This window comes from Triturus cristatus, chromosome 9, assembly GCF_964204655.1.
Source record: "Triturus cristatus chromosome 9, aTriCri1.1, whole genome shotgun sequence".
Taxonomy (NCBI): Eukaryota; Metazoa; Chordata; class Amphibia; order Caudata; family Salamandridae; genus Triturus; species Triturus cristatus.
Window position 1 is genome coordinate 858,547,672 of NC_140592.1, and position 20,910 is coordinate 858,568,581.

General features: G+C 44.0%; 1 protein-coding gene across 2 annotated transcripts in view; it reads right to left on the bottom strand.

Moving 5' to 3' along the window:
• TECPR2 (tectonin beta-propeller repeat containing 2) overlaps nucleotides 1–20,910 on the bottom strand; it is a 616,143-nt gene that overhangs the window by 268,579 nt on the left and 326,654 nt on the right. For both annotated transcript variants that reach the window (XM_085626337.1, XM_085626336.1), the window contains exons 12-13: nucleotides 13,455–13,628; nucleotides 5,256–5,436 (exon numbers count right to left, since the gene is read on the bottom strand). In XM_085626337.1, coding sequence (XP_085482463.1) covers nucleotides 5,256–5,436; nucleotides 13,455–13,628 — 355 coding nt within the window. The remainder of the gene's footprint in view (nucleotides 1–5,255; nucleotides 5,437–13,454; nucleotides 13,629–20,910) is intronic.

A 20,910-nucleotide genomic window follows, 5' to 3' on the forward strand; every position in this document is an offset into this window, starting at 1 on the left:
CATTTGCAGGGAAAAACCCAGACGCTTTCATTTGCAGCCCTATTTTCCCCATTTTTCCCCCCAAAAAATAAATTTAGCTGTATTTTGGATAATTTCTGAGACCCCTCCAGGGGAATCCACAAACCCCGGGTACCTTTAGAATCCCCATGATGTTGGATAAAAAGGACGCAAATCTGGCGTGGATACCTTATGTAGTAAAAAAGCTACAGGGGCCTAAGCGTTCACTACCCCAAATAGCCCAAAAAAAGGCTTAGCGCAGGGAGGTGGGGGGGGAAAGGCCTAGCAGCAAAGGGGTTAAGAAACCACCTATATTAGGGCGCTGACATGATATTTGAAAGTGGTGGGAAGTAGTTTGCAATTATTTCCATCCATAGATCTTAAGTCAAAATTATCTCTTGTATGTCAGGACCAGTAATTTATCCTGCTTGCCCGCTGGTATGCTAAGGTTTTCCATTGTTATGTTAAGAAGTACCTCCAATGAGCTAAAGTCACAGGTGGCCCAATGCCAAAAGTTTCCTCAAGTTCACCAGTGGCAGCCTTTTTCCACGGGTGCCCTGTATTCCAAGAGTTGATTCTGGTATGCCAGTACCAGTATTTCACTTAAGGGTAACCACTATCCCAATAATTAACTCCTGCATGCCAGTGCTGGTATTTTGTCACAGATGCCTGTCATGCTTACAATTGCCAACAGTTTGCCAGCAGCAGTATTTTTCCTGCATGCCTGTATAAACCAACAATTGCCATCAGTATACCAGGGCCAGTGGCAGACACTACATTCTTACCCACGTTCACTTACACTCACACTCACTCATTCATTTATTCTCACTTACATATTCTCATTCACTCTTATTCACTATCTTGCACTCGCTCTTACTCACTCACTAACTCACTGACAATCATTCTCACTCACTACCTGCCACTGGTTCTCACTCACACATGCTCACTCATACAGACACATGCTTAAAAACAGACACAATCTCTTGCATACAATCACACACTCACCGACAAGCAGGCACACAAAATACATTTTAAAACGTTTTTTGCTTACATAATCTGCAACTGGAGATCTTGCTCTAGCTCTTGGTGCCCCATTTTTAAATTAATAGTGAATAATAAGCTATTATTCACTATTAGCATCATGCAACATAGGGTGGAGCACCCATACGCATAACAGCAAGCTACCTTAGCCATTTTGGCACTGAATGTTCTCCCTCTGAGGACAGGGGCCACAAACGCAGTGCCTGGGATGGCAGAGAGAATGCCAGGGGTCGGAGCTGTGACACCTAAATGACGTCCATGCCAATATGTCAAGAATTTCACAATGATGCAGAGAATTACATACTGTATGCCAGTGCTAGAATTTTGCCATTGAGTGCATCCATATATCATGAGTGTCACATATGTCCAAAATTACCTTCTGTATGTCATGGCCAGCATTGTCATGAATACATCTCATGTGAAATTGTTGCATCCTTATTCTGAAAACTACAGACATTATGCCAGAGCCTACCCACCCACATGCTATGGTTATCTTCCGTAATGCAAATAATTATCTGTCTCCCATACATCAGGGCCAACGTTTCACCATGGGTGTCCCATATGCCAAGAGTTACCACTTGCGTGCCTGCATTTTGCTTGGGGTGCTCCTTGTACTAAGAATTACCACCAGTACACCAGGGACAGTGACAGATTAACAAGCATAACACACTCTCACACTCATGCTCATTTGTTGTACCTCACTCATACTCTCACACAGCCTCACACTCTCATTCACTGTTACATTCACTCACTCATTCAGTCACTCTCTCACAAATACTTAATCTCAACTATTCCCGCTCACACCCCTCCCTGTCGCTAACTCGGTCTGTCTGTCTCTCGCTCTCACACACACACTAATACATTCAAACGCTTACAGACAGACAGACACACACACACACACACACACACACACACACATGCGCACACACACGCACACATCATTTCAGAGAATGTTTTATTTGCTTTCCGCTGCCTGCACTGTATGCTCCAGCTGCCGGTGCTAGGTTGACCCCCGAGCAGGAACTAGCTTCGCTTCACCACCAGCACCGAAGTTGAAAACTACAAGTTAGAGCCTATGCAGTAATGCATAGGCTCTGGCTTTCAGTTACATGCTTATCACAACACCCTCTCTTATCTCATCACGGGGAGGGGTGGGGACAGTAAGGCTACTGACTCCACCCCTACCAGTGACGAGAGGGATGAGGTGAAAACCTGATAGACAGGTAGCCGCGGACAATAAAGGGTTAAGTCCAAAGGGCCCATGGCTACCTGTACCAATGATGTAGCATGTCAGTAATGGGGAGGCCCTGAGGCATGGCAGGTCTTTGAGGACAGGTCCAGGACTTCGTCAGCCGTGGGCATTCTGTCGAAAGGCTGATGTAAATACTTATATGACCATTTCCAGACATAAAACAGATTTAGTGCCTCAGGCTGCAGCGAGGGTCGGCATCTTTTTTTATTATACCAACAGTGAATAAAAGGTTATTATTCACTACTTTATAATAAAAAAGGGCAGAAAGAAGGAGGGTAGAGTGCCAATGTCCAACTGATGAAAGGAGAGCAGAGAAATGAACACAGCTATCAAACAGTGACCTTTCCAATTCACCACCACTTACCTCTCAAGGAAGAGGAAATCCTATATCAGTGGATTCAAGGGAAGTTTTGAAAACACTAGTTGGCATCTGGATGCAATAACAGCTGATAACGCCAACATTACACTTCGTATTGTCAAGGCCTTTTTCATTCTGCTCCTGTTTACCGAAGGGGGGTAAATTCCACGATATTGTTTTTATCTTAACAAAATCCACAATCTTAGATTGTGGTGTGATAGTGGATTCTGGCCCATTTGCTCCACAGTTGGCAGCAATGGACTTCTATAGAAGGTATTTACACACAAAGGAGGGAGGAGACAAACTTTCATCTCAGGGACTGAAAGGAGGTATCAATTAGCATCCTCTTCTTTCCAGATTTTGAGCTGCTTACCTTTTCTGGTAGCCATTATAATAAACCAGAACAGATGAAACATAATTTTTCTGTCAACACACCCAGGACATCGAACAGCTATAATATCAGAATTATGCCAAGCCTCCTGCTGTTCAGAAATATATTGAAAATTTTATTTCTTTGAAGAACACTAACACCCCCACAATAGGAAATCACCCATTAACTACCTTTTGCAAAATATGGTCTTGAGTTGGCCTTTGAGCTCTTGCACCCTGTTCACTCATCTATTGCTTTCCATCTACGTCTGTGATACAGAAACACCATTACATATATACGTACGCACATATATATAAACATTCATATAAACACATCTTTTGAAGAACCCGAAGGCAAAGAGCAAACTGCACCAGTGGTTATTCTTGGTGAAACAAAAGTATTTCTCTTTCAAATTAATGCAGATGACAGCCATCCAATTTAGAGCAATGTTGATGCCAGTTAATGAAAATGGAAAACTATAACAAGTGAACTAAAAATATCAAATGAAAAGCATTCTCCTTCATAAGAGAGTAACAGTCAACTGGGCCAGACAGCAGGGCTCTATCTCATTAACAGTAGTAAAAAACCAAGGCAAAAGACATTAGGAGAACTGACATTTACCTAAAGACTCAGGAGTATCGAGTATGGTGATTTTTGTGTAACAGCACCTATATAGTGGTTCAAAACCACAAAAGGCTTTTGGTGGACTGATGGCATGCTACCATAAACATTTTAGACCATGAGTGAGATGAACACAGTCTTCGATTCTTTGCTGGTACTTCCTTGCCTAGTGAAGTGGGGATGAAAGTGATTTATACGAGCTGAGAATGTACAGGAAAACATGTGATAATAGCTATTAAAGCTGTTGACCCTAGCCTTCAGAGGTAAGAAATGCATGTTACCCAAAGTGAAGTGGCTTACCACTTAAAAATGCATATTTCCATGACCAAGTAATTGACAGTTCATAGTGCTGTCAACCGTACATCAAATAAAGAGTGCATACATTTAAAGACAGCAGAAGTAGAATCATCAACTATAAAACAGGGTGCAAAGCAGCTGAGGCTCCTCCGCAATGGTGGAGGAGTGTCGCCCCCTCGCCTGGCACAGAGCCAGAAAATGTAAAATAAAATGATGTTTTTGCATCTTTTTATTTTACATTTGCCGGCTCTTAGCCAGCGGTGTTGGGAGAGGCAGGGCCAAGCCATGGAGGGGTGGGGGGGAGGGGGAGGGGGAGAGAAGTGCTACTTGCACTCCACTCCCTAAGTGCTCATTTGGGTTTGGCCGGCTGTCTCAGGCGGAACAAAACCCACATGCCCACTTAGATTTTCTCAAGCCCAGTTGCATAGAGCAGCCGGGCTGGAGAACCCCTACAGACTCCTTGGTCTGAGCAGGTCATCTTTCCTGCCTGCTCAGACAAATCCCCGAGCTGCTCTTCAGCGCGTGGATTGGACAAGTAGTCTGTCCCAGGGGCTGCTGGGCCCAGGCAGGAAGAGGAGAGGCAGTGCGACGAGATGCGACGCTGGAGGCGGCCGACAGCAAAAGGTAAGTGTTTATATATTGTATTTCTAACCGGTCCTCCACCCCCGCGCGATGCCTCCTGCGCGACCCCACCTGCCCCACCACCCTTTGTTTATGGCAACCGCCGCTGGTGCCAAGGGCATGTACTGTGCATTCACTGGTTGCGCCCAGTGATTCATGAAAGCAGGGCAGCTGAGGTTGTAAATGTAGTGCAAATCAATACAATTAACAAGAGGCTACTACTGGAGGTAATTGAAAATGTCACTAAATCCAGTTAACAGTTAACAATTTTGGTTCATTGCGGACCAGGAGAAGGACATTTGTGCGTTGTTTCAAGGGCCCCCGACCCACCCATTAGGCTAAAATATTTCATTCATTTTAATGAGATGAGGAAATCTTTTCAAGTTTTAGAAATCTGCAGTGTCAAGGATACCCAAGAAGTCTTTAGAAAGTTCTGCTTGAGAGAAAGATCAGGATCATGAGGTGGACTGTCTAGCACACAAAGTAAGCAGCATGTGTATGGTTTGCTGGGAAAACCCGCAAAACGCATTTGGGTGTAAGGGATGATGGAGTGACTGCTGTACATACTGTTCATTTTGAAAGAATACAGATTCTAGATAATACCACAACAAACTTCTGCAGCTATTAAATGGGAAGGGCTACAGAGATCCATAATTAAAACCTCTAAGGTTTTCAAGTTCAGAATTGCCCTTTAGTACCTGATAATATCACTTTTCCATTGTTCTCCTTCAGGGCAGAAGCTACTGACTCCCTCGCGATACATAAGACCTTGCTGCTCAGTCAGTGCCCACACTACATTATCCCTGGATGTGATCTGTGACAGCGGACATGGACAATCAACCTTCACTGCTCGGGCACAAGGACGATCCACACTTAAACCTTGTGGAGAGAAAAAGGTCACGATAATTGAAGCTTTTACACTGCAACACCAAATGCTATTGAAAAGAATATAAAGCATCAAGTTTAGGACAACATCAGTTTACTTGCTTGTAAACTCTACATAAGACAATCTTGTTGGTGACTAAGCATTAAAAGGAAAGCAAAATTAACAACAGAGACAAAGACAGAAGCCTTGTGTCTAGCTTAGAACTATCATACAGAGACTAAACTTACCCTGACACTATCAACTAATTTATTTATTAAAGGGTTTTGCAGAGCATAGCCTTTGTTACTCGAGAGTGATATGAGCAAAATAGAAGTTGGGCAGGGGAACAAATGTGGTATGGAAAGAGGTAAGAGTTATGGTGGACAAACCCAGATAATCTTAAAAAGCAATACTCAGATATGAAGATTTATTGAAAGGTGATGCAGAATAGTTTAGGCCCTTCCTTTTTTTTTTTTTTTAAATTCTTTTTTATTTTACCATATTGCACATATAATAAATACATTTTAACACCATACATTTCAGCAAATTCATAGAATTCCTTAACTTCATCTATACACAACAAATTCAATGCAATTAAACGTCAAGTGAATCAAATTCTCATATTGGGTTTTTTTAACCGTATACTTATAATTCAACCTTACTCAACTGCCTAGGGTTAAATAAGGCCTGCCTTCCACATGATGATAGGTTCCCATATTTTTAACCCAAGCTGTCTTTTCCTTTTTCCTTTTCTTTCATATATAGACTTTTCTAAATTGTATACTTGCAAAAGATTGGCTAGCCATGTATGCCAGGCTGGGGGGTTCTTATCCAACCATGCTCTGGCTATCATAAGTCTGAAGACTGCCATAGCTATAAACATGAATTCCCTTTGCGGTACGTCAAAGTCTGGGCTGATCCCCATTAAAATCCACAATGGCGTAAGTGTAAGATGTATGCCTAGAGATATATTCATGAATACCTCTATATCTTTTATCAAGGTATACAGTTGGGGGCAAGTTGCGAAGATATGTACAATATCCGCTCCCAACGTATTACAGCGATAGCAAGAAGTCCCTGTATTACCCCCCCACTTAGAGATTCTGGCAGGAGTGTAATACAATGAATATAGGGTTTTATAGTGTTGTGATTGCAGAGGAGCCGAGCACAAAATTGTGTAACCCAATTCCAATGACTCCAAAAACCACTGTTCTTTCCCACTTAGAGCTACAGCCCATTTTTTGCTATATTTCTCAATGTCGTCTGGTTTCCTCTTTATCAGACTTGCATACAAACTCCTGATTGAGCAGTCCCCTAACGTCTTAATTTTCTCTAGGATTTCATTCTCTATAAACCCAGCGGGTCCCCCCTTTTTATTCTTCAAATAGCTTCTTACTTGAAGATACTTAAAAAACCTGTGTCTATTAATACCAAATTTATTTGATAAGTCTGTAAACTGCAACACTCCCTCAGAATCCATGATATCTCCTATCTGGGCTATACCTTTGTCTGCCCATTTCGCCATTGTCCTATCAGCAAAGATTTCCACTGGAAAAGACCTATTCTTATAAAGTTTGGTATATCTATTAAGTCTTCCCAAACCAGCATTTTTAAGGAAAGCCTTCCATACCTTAATAGCCCCAATGATAGTCTTAAACCGCGTTCTTTTATAGTACCCAAACTCAATCCAGTTCAAGAAACAATTTTCCGAATCCTCCCCGAGCACGGTGGCATAGATTTTAGTTGAGTTCGATGTAGTTCTTACATTAGATCCACCCCCTCCGATTAATTCTTGAATATATTGCAGAGTTGCTGCCCAATAATATAACCTAAAATCTGGTGCACCCCACCCGCCCCTCTCTCTAGGAAGTGAAATAAACCTACAAGCCCTTCGTGTCTTCCCTTGTGCCCAAATGAATCTATTTAGTATTGCCTCCAGCGCGTTAAACCATATGGCGGGAAAAGGCAGGGGGATAGATCTAAAAAAGTAAAGAAATCTAGGCAAAATTAACATTTTAATGATATTAGGACAGCCAACCAGGGATAAGTGTAAATTGTGCAGTCTTTCCAAATCCAATTTTACCTTATTAAACAGAGGTGTCATATTCCTCTCTACCAGCTTATCTAAATCTGCTGTAATTATTACCCCAAGATATACTGCAGAACCAACCACCCTTATGTCCTTACAGTTAGAATATCTATTCTCGACTATTTGAGTCTTCGGTCTATTCAATCTGTAGCCTGATATTTGTCCAAACGATTGTGCGGTCGCTTCCACTTCCTTAATTGCCAATGTCGGGTTGGGTGTCAAAATGGCCACGTCATCAGCGTATGCCAGCGTTTTAACCACAGCGGTATTGCACTTCATAGGAGAAATGCGCTGGTTGTCTTCCAACCTTCTTAATAAAGGATCTAAGTATGAGGAAAAAAGAAGGGGGGAGAGGGGGCACCCCTGTCTAGTACCCCTAGTGATTTTAACCGAAAGTGAACTTCCCCTGTTAACTTTTATTTTAGCTGTCGGATCTTTGTATAATGTTTGGATGGCTGCTATATATCCTACACCTATGCCACACCACTTTAAGACCGACCACAAATAACTCCAGGAAACCCGGTCGAACGCCTTCTCTGCGTCTAAAAAGAGAGCTGCCATCGGGTCTCCTAGAGTACCTGCTGCATCAAATGCTGTGATTACCTGTCTCACATGACAGGTAGTTCCCTTCCCTGGAATAAAGCCATGTTGTACTGGGCTTACCAGAGTTTCGATAATGCCAGCCAATCTATTTGTCAACATTTTTGAATAGACTTTGACATCTGAGTTCATTAATGTAATTGGCCTATATGAGCCTGGCGACGACGCGGGCTTCCCTTTTTTTAGAATCACTATAATGTCTGCCCCTCCCCATGATTCGGGGCTTTCATCCCCTTTCTGTGCCTGTACCATAATATCAAACATGTCCCTTTGCAACACCCTTTGAAAAGCTTTATAAAATTCCACCGGGATCTGGTCCGGTCCAGCTGCCTTACCGGAAGGTAATTTAGACAATGCTATGGTGAATTCTTCCCTTTGGAGTGGGGCTTCTAACATATCTTTAGCTTCCTCTGTTAGTAAGGGAGGAGGAGTACCGTCAAGATAGGCCTCTATCTCATTTGACCAATCTCCTGGGTCAGAGGTATAGAGTTCCAGATAGAATTGCCGGAAAACATCCCTCACTTTATCGGGTTCCGTTAAAGAAACACCTTGGCTATTGGTAATCTCCTTGACCTCTGTAGTAGCTAGCTTCTGCCTAGCCCGGACAGCTAAGATATGGCCCACCCTTTCACTTAATTCATAAGCATTTTCTTTCCTAGTGAGGAAGTCCTCAGCAGCTTTTCTGGCAATAGATTCTGTGATTTCAGCACGGAGTATTGCAATTTTGAGCAGTTGCTGCTCCAATGGACGGTGATTCTGTATATCAAGGGCCATCAGTTCTTCCTCCTTAAGTAATCTGTTTAAGGCTTCTTCGGTCTTGTGTCTCTCCTTTTTATTTCTTGCTAAGACATAACTCAGGGTCTCGCCCCTAACCCCAGCCTTAAACGCATCCCATATGACCCCTGGAGGTGCTGTTCCCCGATTCATATCCCAATAGTTCCTGAGCCAAGTATCCATAAACTCCCGATATACCTCGTCGTTTAATAATTTTCTTTCAAAAGTCCATTGGGTAACCTTATTTTGCAGAGTCCCTATACTAACTGTTAAAACCAATGGATTATGGTCTGAGAGAGCACGAGGGTATTTATCAATCCGCGAACCCTGTATCATGGATCTAGAAATTAGAAAATAATCGAGCCTAACCAAGACTTTATGGGAGCTGAATAGAATGTACTACCATCTATATGTGGGTGTAATTTAATCCATGGATCTTCCAGGGAATTATGATAAACCATATCTGAGAGAGCCCTGAATGTCTTCTTCTTCCTACCATTGTACTGCCCGCCTGGTTTTAAAAATGAACTGGTATGATCATGAATATTAAAGTCGCGACAGCAGACAATTGGCTCTGGCCACTGTGCCAGCTCTATGTCTAAATATTGAAAAATATCAGGGTCATCCTCTGTTGAGCCATATATACTAACTAACGTAAAGCTTGCTCCCTTGAAGATTATTTCCGATATAACCCAACGACCCCACTGATCTTCCTGTTTCCTTCCGACAGTGCCACCCCCATTTCTCCCGAGTATTGCAACCCCTCTTGTTCTTGTGCCTTGTTTAGAGTGAGCCAATAACGAGAAACCCAGTTGCTCCAATAGATAACCCCGCGAGCCTTCTATATGTGTTTCTTGGAGGCAAACAAAATCTAAACGGAATGACTTTAACAGGGCTGCAACTCTAACCCTTTTATTGGGGTCGTTGAGCCCACAAACATTCATTGTAGCAATTCTACAAGCCATATCTTAAAGCAAGTAGCCAGCCGAGAAAAAAAAAAAAAAAAGTTGTGAACAATTCAATTAATTCAATGTATTTGCTTTGCTTATTTATTATACTGTGCTGGACTGACTTATAAAATCCACATTCTTGCTTATTTTCACCCCCCCACTTCCCCCCTAACCCACCCCACCCTCCCCAACCCCCACCCAGTCTGCCCTCCCTACCCACCCCTCCCCTTGTACAGGCAAATAGGTCAGCTATGACCTATGTGTGACTGCTTTTAAGCTGTAGTTGTCGCCTCCCTCTCCAAGAATAACAAAAGAAAAATCCCAATTTGCCACATTTCTGATCATTCTGCTCAGATGGACTCCCCCTCCTCACCTTTACGTTTTGGCACTTTACGTTTTAGCAGTTAATCCGCCCTCTCTCTCAACCCCCCATTCTAGCCTTTTAGCTCCTCTAGAAATTGATTTGCCTTAATTTCTGAAAAAAACAAACATTCCTGTGTGACCCTTTGTGATTACTTTCAATCTAGCAGGGAATAAAAGGTAGGCTTCTGAGCCTAATTTTTGAAATGGAGCAATTAGTTGTCTTAGCTTCCATCTCCTCTCCACTGTCACGTGGCAGAAATCGGGTCGAGCAAAAAATGTGGAGCCATTAAAAGATCTCTTGGAATATGGCCGAGCCTTGTCAATTATCTCCTGCCTCAAAAGATAGTTCCCTATATACACTAGCATAGCCCTGGGCAAGGTCCCTTGCCCATTAGGCCCTTTCTTCCTTTGTGTAAAAGGGAATCTATGAGCTCGCTGTATTTCTAGCTCCCACTGCCTCTGAGCCTCGGGAAAAGCCCTTCTCAACAAGTTGATTACAAACCCTCTCGGGTCTTGCCCTTCCAACCCTTCCGCCAGTCCCAAAAGTCTAACATTGTTCCGTCGTTGGCGGTTTTCAAAGTCTTCCAGCTTCCACTGCAAATCTTCCACCACTTTCTCTTGCGTGGATTTAGATGACCGCCAATCAGCCACGTCGTCTTCTAGCTTCCCAGTCCTTTCTTCCACCAACGCTACTCTATCCGCTACTTCTTCATACAATTTATTCATCTTTTTGAGGGAAGATTGTATCTTTTTATTGTCTTGCCTGGTCCTTCGACTCACCACCCTTGCCTCCCCTTGCATTTGTTTCAAGGTACTAAGTATCAAATCTAATGGTGTCTGCTGTGGTGTTTCCGCACCTGCACCCTGGGTGTCTTCCTGATACAAGCTTGAAGTGGCTGAGTAATCCCATAATAATTTTTTGCTCGTACTCGAGGGGGATTTCTGTTGCCTTAACTTAATCAACTTTTTCTGCGTAGTCTCCCCATCTGCCATAGAGGATTCAGTGTCCGAGCCCCCAGATAAGCTGCCATCGCTGGATTCAGTTGACTCAGAATCTTCGTTCAATGAAAAAAAAACTATCCCCCTCTGGAGAGCCTGGCCCCCTATTATCAGAGCATTTAGGATGGGTGACTGTAGGGTGCTGACTTTGAGAGGAACTCTCCCCCCCTCCTTCATGGGGCATTGAAAGATTAGAAGCAGTCATCCCTGCTTCTAGCTGCAGCAAAGCGTCCAGCATCTCAGTATTTCCACTGCCTCTTACGTGTTCATTACGTTCCTCCATCTCTGCTCCCCTCCCACACTGCTTTGTTGAAACCTTCGAGCTCACCTGCCTCTTTTGGTCGTGCTCACCGCTCAGCTCTGGTTCCTCCACTCTAGGCTGAGCGGACACTTTCTCCGTCTGACTTTCCAGCGAGGTTGAGTGTTGCTTGGCAACCACGCTATCAACGTTGCTGGCGTCCTCGCGGGGCTCGGGAGCGTCCGTTTCCCGGTTTGGATCCGATCTCATCGAGGATGTACTCCCTACAGAGCTGCCGGTGAAGAGTTCAGCCAAAGTCGATTGGCGAAGAACGGTATCTTTTACGGTGAGATTTCTTGACCCGACGCCTTTAGAGCCGCCTAGCTCTCGCTGCTCGTCCTGTTGAAGCATTCCATCTCCTGTAATGTCGGGGGTTAAGTTACTTTGTTCGGTGGTTTTCCTCTCTGTCTTTCTTCCCCGGGTAGATTGAGGGATCGGCTTCTTGGTGAGTGGAGGGGGTTTTTGGGGGCCGCCCGCGGACATATCCTTATTACTCGCCTTAGACCCGCGATTTAATACCCTTGAGCTACTGCCAGTCTGTTCCTGTCGTTGCAGGCGTACAGGCATCTTATACGGTAGCAGTAACCCTCTGAATAGATAATAGAGGGATCTCAGGCTACAAGTTAACGATCGCTCAAGAGTGTGCCAGTATTCAGGCAGAGTTTTTAACCGATTCTGTGCCTCCACGCCAGTAGAAGTCCAAATTTCCAGCTTCAGGGGAGCTAACTTCATAGTTTATGGCATCATTCCTGGTCCGTATGGAGAGGGATTAGAGGCGACTGCTCTCTACAACCCGTCAGCGGCCATCTTGCCGGAGTTTAGGCCCTTCCTAAAGCGCATGTGGTAGGACTTGCCCTGAGATTTGGGTTTAACGCAGGATGTTGGAGTTGTCTAGGTTGGTTTAGCAGAGTATGCTGGACTCCCTAGACTCATCCGACTTAAAGTCCTTTTGACATTCAGGTGAACATGAGTAGAACGCAGGATCTGTTAGTCATGTAATGAGGTATATGTCAACTAACCACTCATAATAAAGAAACTTTTCAAATTTCTGGTTTCTTTTTAACTGACATATAATGGATAGCCTGCAAAGGGAACAAAATTAATGTTAAATTGTATTCCCACAGATTACAAACCAATTGAATGTGAGTTTCAACAATCATGCTAATTTCCGACCTTTTACAGCTTATTTCTGAGTTTACAGACTGTCTTAGAATTCCTAAAAATGCAGTTCTGATAGAAAACAAACTATAACACAGGTATTTTTTCACTCTATATTGTTTAGGAATTGCAAGGGTTTGTTGTCCACGGACTACTTTCATAAAAATCGTAGGATTAACTATTACTTTGGAGCACTCCAATTTAATTCAAAATCCTCGTTTCTACAAACAAATTGCAAATTCTCTCGGGAAAGGGAGAAATTATCCAGACAAAATCTTCACAAATGATGGAAGACTTAATACAGTTTAAAATCTTTTTTAACACCAACAAAGTGATGGTTTAGGAAAGACCAACATACCCTGGGGAAAGACTGCAACCAGCCTGTGCTAAGCAGATGATGGGATCTATTATCAAACATTGATAACTTGCCACTCAGATCAGTCAGCACTAAAAAGAGGGAAGCAGACACTTTTGTATCTAGCATTAGAATTTGGACCGCCCGCCATAGCCTTTAAGATTTGAATGGGATCACATTCGGTTTGGTACCATATTAAAACATAAATTTTCTTAAATCCCTGGAATCAGAACAGAAAACTGGCGTAGCATTGCCATGAGACAGCAGATCTAGTGAGCCCAATATAAAAGTGATCAACCAATCACAAATTTAAAAATGTGTTCACTCTTGCTTAGAGTACAATGCTTAAATAGTAAGTCCTATTCTTGCTTTATTCGTATCACTAACTTCACAACTAAAAATAACCCCCACAGATTGAATGACGTATGTAAACATATTGTACATACCAGTCTGGAGGTATAAATCCCCATTTGTTCTAATGATCCAGGCGGTATCATCACTCAATGCTACAAAGGCTGTTTGGGGAAGGGCCTCGTACCAATGCCGCTTTCCCTTTATTGTAACTTTACCACATGCAAATGCTTTGTTTGATTTCTGCTCAATCTTCCACAGAAGAGCACCTTTGGAGGTATAAAACATACAAAAAAAGATATCACAAAAACTATCTCTGAAATTGAATTTTTGATGTCAACCATGTAATCAGCTACACCTAGAACACATGATTATATTGTTTTCAGGGTCTGCTCATGAGTAATTCTACAGGACAACTAAAGTGTCCAAGACTGTGGTTGCATTTAGACATTTCTGTATTAAAACAACAACTAAGATTATATTATAATATAGATTATATAATTTCTCATCACTTACATACAAAGCACAATAATGTGACACATCTAAAATTAACCCTTTCCCAATAATATCCAGTCTATCTCAGAAAATTCAATAAAAAATACAAGCCTCAAAATAACTGCACAGTTTAATTGGACAATTCACACATTTTACAGTATCAGTGGATTACAACAGAATAAAGAGTACCTCGTTCAAAGATGTGTATAATGACCATATTACTTACTGTTGGTAACACTCTTTCTGGCGGATATTCTATATAACCATAGACTCCTCACATTAGAATAGACCCCAAGCTCCAGAACGGATCCAAAGATTTTTCTCACAGCAGTACTGGCACGCTCCACTTTGGGGCATTGTGTGTGTGAGAGGCCAACTTCTCACAGTGTGGCTCTGCGTGGGCTCTATAGCAGCTGGAGGTGATGGAGCGGAGCTGCATATAAGCGTCACCCATGCACGCTGAGGCCACTTTCTTATCTTTAACGTGTCTGAGCTCTCAGATGCAGAGCATGAACAATTGTTGGCAACAGTGTGCAGGAATACTACTTGAACCTTTTTAGATGTTATAAAAAGACCACTCCATAGAACAGGAAGGTGGTAGGGCAGTGAGGAATCTGCGGTTAAATAGAGTATCAATCAGAAAGAGTATTACCAAAGGTAAGTAACTTGCTCTTCTGAGGGATACCTCTAATCGCAGATTCCTCAACATAGAATAGATACCAAAGCACTCACTCCCAAGGCCACAGGGTCTGTGGAGTGGCTCAGACCAAACAGCCTTTGTAGAACCAAGTAGGCGAAGAGTAATTTTTGCTAGACCTGGGTGCCAAGGCAGTAGTGCATTGTGATTGTACGCATTGATGTCTATGTCGCAGCCTGGTAGATATCAAGGACAGACACTCCCCGCAAAAATGCAGTGGTAGTAGCAATAGCCCTGGTGAAATGGGCTCAGAGGAGCTGCTTCCTGACAAATGTGCAGCCGATTTTACTGCAGAGGACTATCCACCTCGTCAAAGTCGCCTTCTGCGCAGCCTTGATTTATTTGCTCCAGAGAACCCAACAAAATCTTATTGTCCACCGGATGATCCTTAATATGATCCAAGCAAAAGCTTAAAGCCGTTTTAGGGTCCAACTGATAGAGCATCTCTCCTACTCTTTCGAGGGGTGAGGTGGATCAAAGGACGCTGGCAGAGTGATGGATTGCCCAAAGTGGAAGGAAGTCAGGACTTTAGGAAAGAAGGCTGCCAGAGCTCTCAGCACCAATCTGTCTGGGTAAACATGGTGTAGGAGGGTTGCATTGAGAATGCCTTTAGTTCACTCATGCGATGAGCTAATGAAAGACGTCTTCTAAGTCAAGAGATGTAGCTTGCAGCTATGGATCAGCTCAAATAGCGTAGACATGAGGAATGGCAAGACCAAGTTAAGGAACCCCAATGGCATGGGAGGTAATGTGTCGAACTTTTAATAAAACCCATCACAACAGGTGATCTGAAGTAAAATGGTTGGTTTGGCTAAAGTAAAAAGGCCTAAAGAGTGGCTAAACAACCTTTTATCGTGCCCACTGCAAGGCCTTGCTGGGCTAAAGGCAAAACACATTAAAGGGTGTCTGACTGCTTTGCCTGTGAGGGGTCAATACTGCGAACACCACACCAGGTTTCAAATTTATCCCAGTGGCTGTCATAAATGGATTTTGTCAAGGATGAAGTGCATCACTTGAGGAGGCAAATCAAACAGTCAATTATAGCTATGCAATCTCTATGCATGTTGGTTTAGCGTGCGTAGATTCAGGTGGATGACCCTGCTCCTTTGCTGACACTAGAAGTCCTCATGAAGTACAAGCCTGATGGGAGGACAGATGCTCATGCCCAGGTGTTCCGGATACCACAATTACCTGGCCCAATACGGAGCCATTAAGATGACTTGGACCCGGCTGCTCCTCATATTTTTCAGATGTCGGGGCAGGACAGGTAACTGCAGGAAAGCGTACAGGAGCCCCTTGTTCTACTCCTGCCTGAATACATCGCCTAACAAGTGCTCTTGCAGAAATTCCTACACGCAGAATGACATTGCCCATTCTCGATGGAGGCAAAAAGATGTAGTCTGAGTTCTCCCCACTGGTAGAAGACACCCTGCACCACCTTGGGCTGCAGACACAACTCATGATATTCAAGGTGACGTCTGCTTAGTTTGTCTGCTCAGTTGATTGGTGATCAGGAAGTGGGTGCGGTGTTCCAACCACCTCCAGAGATGCAAAGCTTCTAGGCCTACAACCCAGGACCCCACTGATTGCTAGCACATGGCGATGGTGCTTTCAGTGAGAACCTGAACCAGTCTTCTGTTGATAGACAGCAGAGAGGTCTTTAGAGCCAGGTGAATGGCCTGCAGCTCCAGCAGGCTGATGTGGAGCTGTCCCTCAGTTGACGACCTCTGATCTCCACCTCCAACAGACCTCCCCGACCTAGCAGTGAAAGGCCCATTACTACAGTCAACTCTGCATGTGCTAGGGAGAGGTGCCAGTCAGTGGACAAATTGCTCTCAACCAGCCACCAATGCAGATCTCAAACTGTCTCCTCGGAAATCTGGGGCATCTAAGATGGCTGGCCTCCAGGCAAGCAACAACATGGTCTCCAGTATGTAGCCATTAGAGTATCTGTGTGGTCAATATTAAATGGACATAGGGGCTCAGATGATGCTAGCCCAGGCTGCAAAATATCTGTGAAGACATCAGATTTTTTGTACAATGGAAGGCAGCTGTAATTCGAGTACCTTGACTGCCCTCCGAACCACCACTGCTAATGAGGCACTCTCTACCATTAGTGGCCTATGTGGCAAGACAAGTTATGTCCCAGAAGAGAGAGATTAAGTCCACTGACATTCTGTAAATCAAGTTATAATGTACCATCAGTATAACGAGACGGCAGCATGTCAACCCCTTCAACATCATCGTCATCATCAGTATCTTGGCGTTCAACCTGATCCAGAATGGATCTAATCAAGGTAAAAGAGATAATTAAGACTGTTATAGCTGTTAAGTGGTAGAGGCCAGGATTGGAACCGGGGTGCATGACAACTGATTGCGCAACACTGGTCGAGCTTTAGCCGATTCGAAATCGGAGATGGGCGCCTGCACTAGATCACCTTCCTGCGCTATTAACATTGGGGTAACAGAAACCAGCATGAATTGTGGGGCCGGAGTTTCATTCTGTAACAGAGTTGGTACAAGCCTTTTAATGGGTCCCAAGGAGATAAGGGTGTTGGGGAGGGACCGGTTGATGGAAACCCGATTGGAGGTCCCTGCAGTTCCGTGGGGCCGCCAGAGAGTAATAGAGGCACAATAAAAATTTGCAGAGTAGGCTCTTTAAAGTCCTCAACTGCTGTGGGGTCAACAATGGCCAGGAAAACACAGGGTACATCAGGACCAACTTAGAAATCTTTTCTGTTGTTGGTAACCTCAAACGAGTGCAGCTTAGATTGTGATACCCTTGTACCTTCTCTTTGAAGGCAGAGTGGCGGGATGAGTCCTGCTTTGCTTTTTTCGGCATGCATTTAGACTTGGACTTTGACTTTGAATGCAAAGTAAAACGGTCACAGAAGTGGCCCAATGACTGAGTCCGGACTTGTGACTAGGAGCAGGTTCTATTACTACAGCTGTGCTTCTTCTTGAATTTAATGACATACAACATCACCTCCCAGTCTTGGATCACCTTCCAGTGCTAAAGGGGGCACTTATGACACAGCCTACGGCCTTATTTTGAGCTTGATGGTTTGGTTACTTCACCACAAACTAACAGATATCTTGTCTTCCTTATTACAAGTGCCATAGGATATAATGCACTTGTAATAAGGCAGACAGAATATCTGTATCTTACCGGTCAGATTCTAAATCAGGCCCTTACAATCATGTGCCGAGCCCAGGCACCACAAATCTCATTCAGGTCCATGACTGACATCTGCTTCCTGTAGTTGTGGAATGGCTTAAAACCTGTCATTTTCGTTGAGGACGTCGTTCCCTAACAGATTGTGAACCGTTTCGGAAGTCATTAGAAAACCACAAATTTGGAAGCAGAGCTCTGGATAAGTGTTGAAAGAAGCAGAAAGAAAGAAACTGAAGTCAGCACACAGTAGTGTTGCTCATATTCAGCTCCGTCCCACCATTTTCTGGGCGGCATGGAGCCCAAAGTGGTGTCAAACGATACCACCTAGCACCATGTGGGAGCACTGCAATGAAAAAAATCTCTGGATTTAGTATGGCACTTGGGGGATCATGTGAGGTGAGGAATCTGCATTTAGAAGCATCCATCAGAAGTCAATATTTAGGTGTGGTCAGTGTCTGGCGATAGAGATGTTTGATCATGGGGCATGTCCGATCTGCTCTTGTAAAACCTCGCTTCTGAACTTCTGACACTGGACACTTAAATATTTAATTTATAAACTGAAAGAAAGATTCAGCAGCCTATTTCCACAAACCCGGACTTCATTTCTCATTCCTGGATCAGTCCTCCCAAGTTTCTAGATTTAATATTTCATGGGTATTTTCTTTTTCCATTATGGTGCTTTTTCCACATACTTTTTAAAAAGAAATATATAGGAGTGAATGGTCTTTATTCTTATTTCTTTGCAGCATTTCATCTATATCCTGGATTAAATACTTCCGCCCAGAAGCAGTAGCATGCTGCTATTCGAATTAAAAAGTTCTAATTATTTGGAATATCACCTTTATTAGATCCAAAAAAAAAAGTTACTTACCTTCAGTAATACTTTATTTGGTAGAGACTTCATCTAGCCGCAGAATCTTTGTTTCAGCGTAGCGTTGTTGATGTCTTTTGCCCCGGAAGTGACATTTGCGGAGCCTATATAGGCAGGAGCGCTGCTACTTTTCGCGACCAGAAGTGCGGAGCCAAGAAGTACACCGACCACTGGTGTGGAAAACTAGGGCCCTAAAAAGGAAAAAACCCTGTCTCTAGAAATCCGTTCATAGTGCGGGGAGGATGGGTGGGTCGGTAAGGAATCTGCTGCTAGATAAAGTCTTAACCATATAAGGCATTACCGGAGGTAAGTAATTTGTTCACCTGATAGAAACTTCTAGACTCAGATTCCTTACCTTTGTAGATACCCAAGCAATGCTTCCCTGGAGGGCTGGTCTGCAGACCAATTTCAAACGAGAAAGTCCTGCAGGACTGAACAGGCAAAGTGACCATCCCTACGGACGTGCCAGTACAAACAGTATTGTTTGGAAAATGTGTGCAGAGATGCCGATGTTGCTGCCTGGCAGTGGCCTAGGACTGGAACTCCGTGAGCTAACGCAGATGTTGCAGCTTTAGCTCTGGTGGAATGAGCACGCAAACCCTAAGAGGGTTGCTTTTTAGCCAATGTGTAGCAGATTCTTAATACATAGTATGATCTATTGTGAGATGGTTCTTTCCTGTACGGCCTGTCCCTTCTTCACTCCGACATACCTTGCTAATAGTTGGTTTTCCACCCTGAATTCTTGTGTGTGGTCAAGGTAGAACAACAACCCTCTTTTTGGGTCCAGATGGTTGAGTCGCTCCTCTTCTTTGGAGGGAGGTCGAAAGCCGTCAACAGTTGCTGCCCAATCTCTTCGCAAGAAGGCGGAGCGTTGACAGGTTCAGGTGAAGAACCTTCACCTGGTGCTGCAACAGAAGATCCACCTGAAGGGGCAACCTGATTGGAGAGCTGATGGACATGCTAAACAGCTCGGGATACCAGACTCTCCATGTTCGGGAGCCACAAGAATGACTTGGGCCCGGTCATTCCTATTGTTCTTGAGAACTCTTGGCAGGAATGTTATGGGCTGAAAGGCATATAGAAGGTCTGATTTCTACTAGAGATGAAAAGCATCTCCGAGCGAGAGCCACCTTGGTAACTCAAGCACGCAAAACTGCTGCCATAGCGTGTTTTCTTTGGTGGTGGACAGATCTAACCGAGGCTCTCCCCACTGCTGAAAGATACTTTGCACCACCTCCTGAAGGAGACGCCATTCACGAACCGGTAGGCATCTTCGGCTAAGTTTGACCGCTCTGGTGTTCAGAGAACCTACTAGATGTTAAACCACAAGGGATAAGCCCTGCTGTTCTAGTCATGTCCAGAGACATGGGTCTCTTGTCAAAGAGTTCACAACCCTACACCGCCCTGTTTGTTGCAGTACCACATGGTAGTAGTCAGTGCTTGAAATGGAAAAACAGAAGTGCAGGTACTTTGTAACAGAGTACCTGCTTGTTTCTAAGAAGTGCCGGTACTCTCCAATTAAAGGTATAGCATTTCTCTTGAGAAGTGCCGGTACTCTGCCTCTCAAAATAGAAAAGTGCCGGTACTCCGTACCCGACAGTACCGGCCCATTTAAAGCACTGGTAGTAGTGTTGTCCAAGGACACATGCACCAGCTATCCCTGGATCGGGTGTAGAAAGGCTTTTAATACCAATTGGATTGTTCAGAGCTCCATAATGTTGATGTAGAGTTAAGATTACACTGGAGACCAGAGTTCTCTGATCTCCACCTCTTCCAGATGGCCGCAATATCCCAGGAGTGACGTATCTGTCACTACTGTCAGATCTGGTTGGGAAAGGGACAGGGGTCTCCTGCTGACACAATCGCGGTTTGTTAGCCACCACTGCAGATCTTTTGTAGTTCCCTCCGAGATCTGGACCATGTCGGAGAAATTTCCCTGAGCTGCGCCCACTGGGACTTCAGGTTCCACAGCAGGGTCTGCATATGTCAGCGAGCATGTTTCACCAGCAGGATGCAGGAGGCTAAGAGTTCCAGCAGCCTTAGAGGCAAGCTCACCGAAATCCAGGATAGAAGCTGAAATATCAGTATCATAGCCTCAATATTCTGGACTCACCGTTCGGAAAGATGGGCCCAAAACTGCACCATGTCCAGAACAGCTCCGATGAAAGGAAGATTCTGAGAGGGAGTTGGGTGTGACTTCGGCACATTGATAGTGAACCTCAGCAAATGCAGGAGTCTGCTGTAGTCTGGAGGTGGGAGACAACAGCCTGGTGCAAGCCTACCTGGTCGTCAAAATAGGTATAGGAAAAATGC